Genomic DNA, 12,040 nt, shown 5'->3' with positions numbered 1-12,040 from the left:
GACGTTGCAAGGTGTGGTGTTCGTGTTGTCCCTTTAGGGTTCGCCCCCCGCCCCCCCCCCCCATTAAGTTTTCTGGTACCCATTTGTGTTAGATGCTGAGTCAACCCCAGGGCCATAGTGTGGCCGGAAGTATTAGGTCAATTGAAAAATCAAATGACCTCATCAGGAATCGAACCCACGACCTTCTGGCTTGTAGCATATTCCCTCAACCAACTATGCTACTGCCCCTCTGTTTGGATAGACTTTTTGCAAATTTGGGAGTGCATCACATCTACGTCTCATAAATTTGACCTTTGCAGATTTAAAGGAACAGTTTACCCTTCTCTGTTCATGTTACTTGAATTCCTTGCTGCTGCAGTATGGCACTTTCTCATATTGTAGATGGAGTAGATGGTCTCCAATTGTGGTGTGTAGCTGTGACTGACTATGTTGAACAATAAATCACGAATAACTGGCCGGGGTTTGCTCCTCAAGCTTGTTAGTTGGATGGTGGCTAACAGTGTACTATATAAAACCAATGTATTACAGTCACATGACCGTGGATTTGGACATATTCTTTGGAATGACCTGAACAGCGTAAATGGACATGATGTGTTGACTTTAGAATGTCTGCATAGGTCAGGTAGCAAGAGAGTTAGCAAAATTGTGTTTGGGATATCATATAAAACAATAAGAGGTCTTTCATATGTTAGGTTAGTGAAAATATGAAGTTTTCACTGTGATTAATTGAGTACTGGGTTAGGTGTAGCTCCACACATACTTACCCAAGGCACTAAGTGGAGGTAAGCAGTGAGTTTTGTTCCTTGGCCACTGAACCCTCAGGGAAATAACTTCCCATTATCCATTGGATAGAATGCTGGGTATCCCCACAGCTGCTGTAGCCTGAGCTGTGTCTGAGATTCCAGTTCCCTTTGTGTCGTATGAATGTTTTCTTCGAAGATTTCAGTGTGAATATAAGGCAAGAAGGTATTATCAAACCACCAGTTGAGAATAAGAGTTTAAGTGAAATCGGTAATCATAATGGGTGAAAAAACTACAGCTACTGCACTTCCTATCACTACAGCTACTGCTCTCTGCATTCCAAGCCATTCAACTGCTCTGAAGATGGAGGCGATACGTTCCTCCGAAACGTCGGCCAAAACGAAGATTGCACGGCGCCTAAACCCAGAAGACGACTTTCTTCATAGTCATTGCCGTGAAAACCTCAAAACTTACATAATGGGTGAAACTTTGCCACATAATAAAATCTAGTTTTTAAAAGTACGATGTTCCTGCTTTCATAAATATGTGTGGATATGGAAAGAGTTTAATGTTTAGTGTTTCTGGATCACACTAGATCCAGGCTCAATGCTGATTCTAAATAAGGAGTTTGAAATAGAGCTCTATAAAACATTGTCTCCTATTGCATCAATTTCTGGCGGAACAGGTTTGTTACTCTATTATTATTGGTAGTTTATTTTGTGTTTGTAAAGAACTTATTACTTAACCACAGATTTTATATGTGTTAAATTTGTTGGATATAATTTCAAAGTTCTGCATTGTCACTGTGTTTGTAATTGTTGGCTTAACAAATAAAATAATGTGACATAATGCCCGAAAACAGGAATAGTGGAGTCAGAATAGACATCCATTGCTGGCCAACTACTTGGTAAACAACTTCCCGTGTCAATGAATATGCAAGCAACAATCGCGTAACTTCGATTGCTATGCAGTGGCGCTGTGAACACACTTTCCCAGTAATAGAGAAGCTTTGTTTTCTGTGTGGTCGGAAAGAAGAGTTCAGTTGAGAAGAATTCAGTTGAGTTTCGAGACATCAGCCTGCCAAGATATGAGCTTGGTAACAGAGGAATTGAATTGAGTTGGCAGTTTCAGAATAATGGCAAGAAAGAAATTAGGCTACAAAAAGAAGTCCTCATGTGTGATGTGAAGTGACAGACTCTTATAAATGCGTTGCCAGGATATGACTAGTGAGGACTGAGAATCTAGTGCACATGAAATAGTGAACTGTAAAGTGTGTAGATTGGTGATAGTGCTGTAATGCCAGTAGTCCTGAGTTGTGTGTATAAGGTGTCGATAAATCCAGTCATCCGGTCTGGAACCCGTCACGCATATGCAAACCCCTAACATATGGCAGTATCATATATAGTTTGTAGGTATGTTTATGACCTTTGTATCAAATTTCACTTAGGTTTTGGCTACTGTAGTTTATTGTATTTTAGCATCCAACTGAAGTTAACAGAAAATATTGTTGTGGCCACCATGATGTTATCTTAGATTCTACAAAAGAAAAGTAAAGTAAAAAAAATTAAAGCTATCCCTGTACCAGGCCGTGAAGGCCCATAGGGTTGTGAGACGTTGAGGGTCCCACATTATCTAGGCAATCGGCTCAAAGATGGCGATAAGGTTGTTAGCCTTACATGCTGGCCGCACTTTACTCCCCAGGATAATTATTTAATTAATTCCTGGTACTCATTTCTGTTAGAGGCTGAGTAAACCCCAGGGCCTAGTGTGGCTGGAAGGATTAGGTAAATTGAAAAAATCCAGTGACCTCATTGGGACTTGAACCCGTGACCTTCTGGCTTGTAGCATAGTGCCTCAACCAACTATGCTACCATGTGCCCCACAAAAGAAAAGTACCCTAATGAAATTAGCATATGTTTCTAAGATTTGTTGCTGTACATCACATAAGGACCTTAAATTAAACAATGCTAGTGTCTCTCGCACCTCTCAAGTTCTGATGTCTAGTTATTGCTGACTGTAAAAAATTAAAAGAGTTTGATATTGGAGTGGTCTACAGTGGCATAACATTCATACCAAATTTTGTGAAAATTGGTAAGCTGGTTCAAATGTTGGAATGGGATGAGACACAGACAGCATTCATCATCTCATAAACCTATGTTTTTTTCCCTTTAAAAAGGAAAATGTTCTAAAAGTTACATTTTTTTCACCTAGCTTGTAATGTGTGTTGTTATGAAGGGGCATTGTGTGTAGACATATCAGGTTATGTAAAGTTTGGAACTGTACTTTTATGGCCTTTGAGTGGAATCAAACTTTCTGTTTTGTTCCTGTTGTAATACGCATTTTCTTTTTATTATTTTCATTTGTGTATGCCACATTTTTAAAATCGAAGACACGATTTTCTCCTTAAATGGGTCAGGTGCATAACTGTTATTCCGTTCTTTTTATGCTTGCCATTAATAATTTTTCATGTCTTTTAAAGATTCTAAGTTTTCTTAGTTATGAGAGTGGCTGCGTGAAACTCAGAACTGAGAGCTCTGACTCAAAGCTTATTTTCCATTGTGGTTCACATTCTGAAATGCAAGTTCATTAATGTGGAACTGATATTTTGCAGTATCATTGTTTGCTTAGCTATTTAGAAAGAAGAACTTGCATGGGTAATCCTGTTCTATACCAAATGTTATACGTGCTGCAAACAAATTATGGGTTTCTGTAACATGATAGAAATTGGTATGGGCAGCATTATTTCCATGTCCATATATGTTGTAGGAACTGCTGATCACATAGGGCATCAAATATAGTTCGAACAGAGAATAGCTGGCTGTACACAGGTAGAGCAACGTCTGTTTGTAAAGAAAACTAGATGCATTCTAAACTTCAGTTAAATGGAATAATCCCATGCGCCAAATAACAAAACTAGAGCCTTCATGAAACAAAGAATTATCCAAAATGGAAAGCTGTTTTCATTCTTCAGGATTTCATTTCTAACTTCTTTTAAAATTTATTGATTTTTTAGTTTGGTGGATTGACGGTCTCAAATGTTATTTACTTGTCTGACCAGAAAAATATTTCCATTCTAAGAATTCTGTCTTCCTGGGAGTAATGTCATATAGTGCAGTGAAAGTTGACCGATGTTTTGAAGGAACATATTGCTTCTATCTTCAGGATAAAAGAGTAAGCCAAACACAGATGGTGGTTAGATCACCCTCCACTCCCACCCCGAGAACACCTCTGCTTGTTGCCCGCTGTATATTGGTTTCATGCTTTGCTTACTCTTCAACCTTGAAAATGGAGGCATTGTGTTCCTACAGAATATTAATTTATGTCCATTGGACTACACTGTGTTATATCCCAGAAGATAAAACTCTTCATAACCACTGCTGTGAGAACCTCAAATCCAACAATTTACTCTTTATTTCTCAGAAATATGATTGCATATCCTTTTTGTTATATCTGATATATATTTACATGATACATAGTTATACCCCTGATCTACGCATGGTTTGTTCTAGATGTATGAGAAAGCTGAAGAGAAAGGACTGTACAAGAAATTAACAAATGTAGAAATTGACAGATATAGTAGGCAGATTATTATGCCAGAAATTGGAATGAAAGGTAAGATTTGTTATTTTTGCTTTAAATTTTATTAACCCTTACACTGCTGCGGTCGACATATGTCGATCTCTGAAAAAACACGGCGTCTTTGCTGCCATCAACAAAACCCGTATTGCAGATTTAGAGTTTCAGATCTCAGGTTTCTTTGCACCAATCTCATTCACACTTGGCGGGTGCATAGAGTCATCTCTTGGGAACGTAATGAAGCATCGTTCATTTCAATGGCTGCATTCTTCTGCCCTCTAGCTTAAGAAATGTAAAAGGTTGCATCTGCTCAGTGAGGCATGTTCTCCATGGTCATGTGGCACTGGTGTTTTACAGGGCTAATAAAAATAGCTTCGTATAGTGCGTGGTGTTTTCTATAATAGTTTTAAAGAAAGTTGTGGGCTTTGGTCAAAATGTGACATAGTGATTCTAGGACAGTGAATCATGTACTTTTTTGACCATCTTGGACAACCCTGATTGAAATGGACTTTTCCCCTGTGAAAAATACTGAATAATTGAACATTTTTGCAACTTCTGCTGCCTGTTCCCTATCTGAGATAAGATTAATTACATTTTATCATACATTTTCATACATTTCACTTAAATTATTTATAAAAGATTTATTAAAAAATAATTCAGCACAGAGGGTACTGAAAGTTGTTAGCAGTGAAAGGGTTAAATAAAATTACACCTGCCTTCTTGTGCATATCTGGTCTGTTACACAAGCTCAAGAAACATACCCTCTCAGGTAAAGACCACACAGAATTTGAAGGGGTAATTTCACATAGTTCAGTATTATCATGTGTATGAGTGACTATATGGGGTTTGGATTGGTAATTGGATTTATTGAACTCTTACAGAACGTAACTACAAGGAACTATAGCACAGTCACTAATTCACATACGCTGCAATTCACTACAGCAGTACAAAGTCTTCTGAATCTTCTTTGTCTTCACTGGTTGTCACCTGGTAATGGCTTTCAGTGCTCTAGCTTCCTCGGCTTCCATATTCATGTCCTTACTGGCCGGTGACTCTCTCACAGCTAATTCTTGCTGTCTCAGGACACTCTCATAAGTCAAAGTCAAAGTCACATTGCAACCAATGTTCGGTCGGTCGGTCTTGGTGTTGAGCCCAATCTGGGGCTCATGACTGGATATTTGTTACTGTTTGACAGTTTCGGTCGTATTACTGTGGGGTGCCCTCTCTGACGAGAGCACGGGTCCGTCTTTTGTCAGGGTAGTAGTAAGTCATTTGTCATAATGTGAAGGATATTTATATTTTACATCTTATACATGATAATAAATGTATTAAATATATACAGGTCCTCTCTCAGTCGAGGCTCAGTACAGCAGATTATGCCCTATTTCTACCAGTGCTCGCTACCACGGCAGTCTAGTCACTTGAATGGTTGTATGCTTGACTGCTGGCAAGTTTAAGCCTCTTATACTTTCTATGTTGTGCTTTGCTTTGTCCAGTATTGTGAACACTTTTGTTATCATGACTTTGTATCACTTCTGCTTGTTGCCTGCATAATTTTATTATATAATCATATACGTATAGAATTTTGAAAGCCATATGTAAATCGCAAACCTGTTTGTGCCTTGGAAAATTGCCAATGGTGCGGAGAACCTTGTTTTGTAGGCGCTGCAATTTCATTAGATGAGTGTCTGCTGCGAATTCCCAGGTGGGACTAGCATAAGGTCATTACAGATCTAATGAGAGCTTTGTGGAGGGTCAGCTTAATGTTAGCGCTTAATTTCTCACTTTTGAATAAGAAATACAATCTTATAAATGTTCTGAAGGCCTTGGCTTTGGTCGTTTCTATGTGCAATCTCCATGTAATCCTCCTATCAAAGATTACACAATTTACAGATGGAATATATATTCCATTCAGTGTAAGATGAGGCACAAGCGGATGACGACCACGAGAGAAGTAGACCCCCTGAGTCATATCTTCATTAATTTTGATATTCCCAGCGCTCACACCAGGTCTCCATGGAGCTGAGACTGTGCTGGAGTTTTCTAACAACAAAACCCTCCTTGCGATCTGTCGCATACAGACAGGTGTCATCTGCAAAGAGGGCTAGCTGAATGCCATGTGTTTTGGGGGCATCATTTATGTACGAGGGTTGGAACTTTAATAGTGGCAACGGTGCTGTAGAGACACCATGCAATGGAATCAAATAATGTCACTTATACCACACGTTAATTACATACCTACCTTACCTCAGAGCAAATAGACCCTCCCTTCCCACGCCACGCGCATGCACAGTGACGAGAAGAACAGAGCCTCGTGTTAGCTGGCGGTCTAATGTAGTGTTGTCATGATGTTTTTGAAACAGGAACAATGGAGTTGGATAAAGATTGAATGTGCCAGAGGCCGTACAGCATGACAGTGTCATCAAGGTCTGCAAGAGGCTTGGAAGGAATCTACATTGCCTTACAGAAGAGTGGCAAGGTGGGTAAAGCCTTCAACGAGGGATGCCAAAATGTGGCAGACATGCATCTGCCAGGTCATCCTTGTGTCAGTGAAGAAGTGTATACTCTTTCCGTGTTACTGGAGAGTGATTGACGCCATAGGATTCATTAGCTGGCCCAAGAGACAGGATTAGCGCATACGACTGTGCTTCACATTCTGAAGAATCCCTGGGCAAGAGAAAAATTGCATCATGATGGGTTCCGCATGATTTGACGGAAATGCAGAAGTGGCAAGCTGTGGCTGATTTGTTCGATCGATGGGGCTGGGAAGTGCTGTACCGTCCACCATACTCACCGGACTTAAGCCCTTGTGACTTCCACTTGTTTCCTAAGATGAAGGAACCACTTCATGGCATTTGCTTCAGAACTGTTCCAGAGATTCTTCAGGCAGTAGACCACTCCATTTGAACTATCAACACAAAAGGTGCTGCTGAAGGTATCCTTCGACTTCCACGTCGCTGGCAGCGGGCTGTACACAATGCTGGTGACTACATTGAAGGACAGTAAAACTTCGAAACAGGCATCTATTTTGTATCAGTTGTAAATAAATAGTTGCCACTATTAAAGTTCCAGCCCTAGTACATATTGAAAAGAGTAGGGGACAGGACCAAATCTTGTGGCACCCCTGCTTGCATTTCCCTTGCCGTAGATATTTCGCCTTCCACCGAAATGTTGAATTTTTGTTGTGAAAGAAATGATCTAATAAGCTTGATTAAGCTGGTCGAAAATTCCAGTTTTGATATCTTATATAGCAAGCCCGAGTGCCATGTAGTATCAAAGGGTTTTTCGATGTCCAAGGACACCACAGCTGTAGACATTTTATTGTTGAAATTAAGGGTCATGTGGTCCATTGGCCTCATACATTGCAGTGCATGCTGTGATGCGCACGTTAACCAAACTGGCCTGTGTTAAGCAGGCCTCTTTCTTCAGTGTGCTTTTGAAATATTTTCAGAATGACTTTCTTGAATAGTTTTCCTCTTGTGGACAGGAGGCTAATCGGACTTAAATTTTGAGGGAATTTTGTGTAAGGTTATGACTTTTGTCTCCTTCCAAGAACTTGGAAAATGGGACAGCCTAAGGCAATGATTGAATAAATGGATCAGCTGTACCAGAGGTCGCCTTGGAAGGTGCCTGAGGCATTCATTTGGAATGCCATCAATTCTGCAGGCCTTTCTCAGTTTCAAAGAATTCATAATGTTGCAGTTTAGTGTCTTGTTGCACTGATTTTCGTCCATGATATGTATGCAGTGTCTGTCTTTTAATGCACTCAATTTCACTTGTTATTTCACAACAGGTTTCGGTACTATAGTGCCATCATCAGGTGCTCCATTTACGTTAATCTATTTCATTGCTTGCCATTATGTCATTGTAAAATTTAAAAAGTATAAAAATGTTCATCAAGTATAATAAATATTTATATAATAAAAACTTGTTAAGATAATTTATCTTATCTGTCCCAATTCTAACACTGCGCATAGTTCCACTACTATGGGAGTCGTTCCTCTTACTCTCAGTGTATATCGTGTCTCATGTTGTGTGTTCCCTGTTTGGTTGCGGGTGTTGTAATTTATTAATTTCTGTATGTCACATGGTCTTATCCTCTGAGGGGAGGCTGTTGTCTAAATCTTCAAGTAGAGTTTGAACTCTAGCCTCCACCTGCTTATACCCCTGAGTTAATTTCGATTTTCAATTATATTGTGACATGTTGACCCCTACCTCCCCAGCTGCACGTAGCGGTAACGTAGCGCTCGCGTAATAGGCAAGTAATCACCCCGCATCCTGGTAGCTATGCAACGCGCAATGCGTGGTGACGCCACGAGTNAAATAAACCAGTTAACCATCTCTACGGCATATTCAGTAACGAAACATGTTACAATATTAATTCAGAGGTGAGGCTTTGAAACCTATTCCAATCTGTGAATTTCTCAATAGGTTCCAAAATATTCCTACTTTTGACATTATTCAATATGTGGAATATTATTGGTAGGTGATCTGAGTCCAAAATATTGGAGACAATAACATCTGACACTCTGATTTTTTTATTGGACCACAATACGAGTATCTGCCACATCACCATTTCCCCCAGGGGAATAATGAGTGGGGCATTGTAGCTTTGACAGTGGTATCTTGCTTGGCTAATTCTTCAACTATGAAGATCAAGGTGACGTTCCCCTGAAACGTTAGTTGCCNTGCCTTTCAGCAAACTACATGGCATTATTTTCCTCTTCAGCTTTCTTGATGTGTGTCAGAGCCTCCTTATGGGTCCCTGGGCCTTTTTGGAGGTCTCATCCTTTCCAGACAGGGGTGCCACCCTCAGGGCTTGGCCTCTTAGAGTTCCTGGTCAGGGTTTCTCCCAGCTTAGACATGCCTATGTTCCCTGTTTCCTGCTTGGCTTGCTCTTTTTTCAGCTTTTACCTAGTGCATCAAGACAGTTTTATGCTCGCTAGGTGCAGGCCGTGTTTTCCTGAATACCTTCTCCTTCTGCAAGTAGGCTAGAATTGCTAGTTCCCTGCAATGGTGTGCCAGACCTGCTGACTCCTTAGAGAGGTTTCCGTAATGTTACTGCTGGGCATGTGTCTCTCATCATTTTTCTTTATTGACACTACATGTTTCGGCCTGACCAGCAATCTTCAGTTGTACAGGTTGTTGTGATTAAGGAATCTGCTGCTCGCTGTAATGTTGTTTTGTTTCTCTTATGTGCTTGCCTTGGATTACTTCTGGTTTTGTGGGTTGACCAGCTGTTTTAATTTTTGTGACCTTGAGCTGCACATTTGATTTATGGTTTTAGGCTGTGACTGACCACACAGAAGAATCCGCCACAGCTAGAACAACCAATAAACCAAACAAAACCATAATACAAACATGTGTAGCTCAAGGACACCAAAATTAAAACAGATGGTTAACCCCCGTAACCCAGAGCCTGAGGCAGCCACTCCAGATAAACAAAGCAGCTTTACAGTGAACAGCAGATTCCTTAACCACAACAGACTATACACATGATGATGGCCGGTTGGGCCGAAACATGTAGTGATATACACTAAAGAGAAGACGAGTGGACATTAACTGAAGTTGCACATAGATGGCATAAGAGCAAAATGCAAGTCGGATTAAAGATGAAGGCTGTGATAATGTGCTGTCTTGTCATACCTTTTGCACGCCTCAGTAGGCGTTGATAAATGAGTATGGAACAGTAGGGGAATGAATGAAGATTGAGAGGAGAAAACTGAAGGTATGTAGGTAAGTCAATAAGTAAGTTACAAATGGATATACAACTTAAACAAATAAGAGTACTGATTTGAAAAATGCTTTTATTTCTCAACATAATCTCCCTGTACATTGAGGCACTTGTCCCATCGTTTCACAAGCCCCTGAAAACCAGCAGCATAAAATTCTTTGGGCTGCTGTCGGAACCAGGCGGTGACTTCACTTACTACAGATTCCTCGTCGGGAAAATGTACAGCTGAAAGATGATGTTTAAGAGGGCCGAGCAAATGGAAGTCACTTGGAGCAAGGTCAAGGCTATATGGACGATGCTCGAGGACTTCCCACTTCAAAATTTTGCAGTGTCTCATTTGTCGTGTTGGCAGTATGGGGATGTGCGTTGTCATGCAAAAGCAACACGCCTTTGGTGAGGAGTCCTGGTCACTTCCGTTGAATGGCCTTATGAAGTTTCCTGAGGATGTTACAGTAGGAGTCGGCAGTTATGGTTTGTCCTTGAGGCTGGAATGTGGTGAGCAGTATTCCTTTGTGATCCCAGAAGACTGTGAGCATCACTTTCCTGGAGGATGGTGTCACCTTAAACTTTTTTTGGCAGGTGATACAGGATGTTTCCACTGCATTGACACACGCTTTGTCTCGGGCTGGTAATTGTGCGCCCAAGACTCATCACCTGTGACAGTTCGGGCTAGCATATCGTGTCCTTTATTGTGATAGCAATCAAGATGCTGTAATGCCAGACCCATTCTTTGCATTTTGTGTTGTGGGTTCAGCATGCGCGGCACCCATCGGCACAGACTTTGTGAAAACCTAACCTGTCATGCATTATGAGGTAGGCCAAGCTGTGTGAACATGCCTGGTTCCAACAGCAACCCAAAGAATTTTATGCTACTCGTTTTCAGGGGCTTGTGAAATGATGGGACAAGTGCCTCAATGTACATGGAGATTATGTTGAGAAATAAAAGGATTTTTCAAATCAGTACTCTTATATGTTTAAGTTCTATATCCATTTGTAACTTACTTATTGACTTACCTTCGTACTTAAGGGGGAGGGGGGAGGAACCTGTTCCAGTGCTACTTCATAAATTACAGATGTTACATGAAGATCAAAAGATGACATGTAACTGCCTAATCTATGACACAGTCTCACTGCATTCATCTTTATATCATCATTGCAGGTCAGCAGGCCTTGAAAAATTCATCAGTTTTGGTAGTGGGAGCTGGAGGGCTGGGCTGTCCATCAGCCTTGTACTTGACGGGGGCAGGAGTAGGTGAGTGACTAAATACACTGTTCTTCTTTTCGGGTATTCTACATTGACACCTCATTCTACAGACATTCATTTACATTTCTGCATTAATATAATAGAAAAGTAAAAACTTGGTTTTTGCTGTGCGTAATGAATTTTCACTGCGATAAAAATGTGCCAAGTTGAGCCTTGACCGGAGACTTTTTCAAAATGTAAATTATGTGCTATATATTTGTGGCTGTTAAATTACTGCTGGTCCTCGCCAGCACAGTGATTCTTGGTTTTGGGTTTCGCAGGACCCATTTTACTGTCTGATGGCTAATGAACATACAATATATTTACTTTCCTTTACTGCTGTTTATATTGTGACATGCTGCCTGAATGCCAGAACAGTGGAGCACAGGAGTCAACTATTGCTAGGCAGTGGGTCTGTAAATATATTACCATGGCAATGAATACACACACAACAGAAGAACCTTTGGAAGCAGTGTTTTCTGTGCGGTCCATACTGAGGCTCTATAACGAGGACCAACAGGACAAAGTCTTTGGTGTCTGTGTGGAAGCAGGTTCGATTACCTCAACCTGCAAGTTGTAGGAGGCAACAAAAAAGGAACCCAGTGCCTGGGGTTTATAACCGGACCACCCTGTTCTAAGGGGGATATAAATATGGGTACCTGGCCCTCTAGGTTGTGGGAGTCTCAAATCTGAGACAGTAAAATATGGTCATGAGTCCCATAGGACTTGGACCCAAGAATGACTGC

The 12,040-nt window shown here is 40.7% G+C and overlaps 1 protein-coding gene across 8 annotated transcripts in view; it reads left to right on the top strand.

The window, feature by feature from the left end:
- LOC111864546 (adenylyltransferase and sulfurtransferase MOCS3) overlaps positions 1-12,040 on the top strand; it is a 56,573-nt gene that overhangs the window by 649 nt on the left and 43,884 nt on the right. For 7 of the 8 annotated variants that reach the window (XM_023851868.2, XM_023851864.2, XM_023851869.2 and 4 more), the window contains exons 2-3: positions 4,251-4,353; positions 11,211-11,303. In XM_023851868.2, the coding sequence (XP_023707636.2) occupies positions 4,251-4,353; positions 11,211-11,303 (196 nt within the window). The remainder of the gene's footprint in view (positions 1-4,250; positions 4,354-11,210; positions 11,304-12,040) is intronic. The other variant, XM_023851870.2, reaches the window with a different exon arrangement.

The sequence above is a fragment of the Cryptotermes secundus genome, unplaced genomic scaffold, assembly GCF_002891405.2.
Source record: "Cryptotermes secundus unplaced genomic scaffold, Csec_1.0 scaffold1323, whole genome shotgun sequence".
In the NCBI taxonomy this organism is placed as follows: Eukaryota; Metazoa; Arthropoda; class Insecta; order Blattodea; family Kalotermitidae; genus Cryptotermes; species Cryptotermes secundus.
This window is presented reverse-complemented; position numbering and strand designations above follow the sequence as displayed.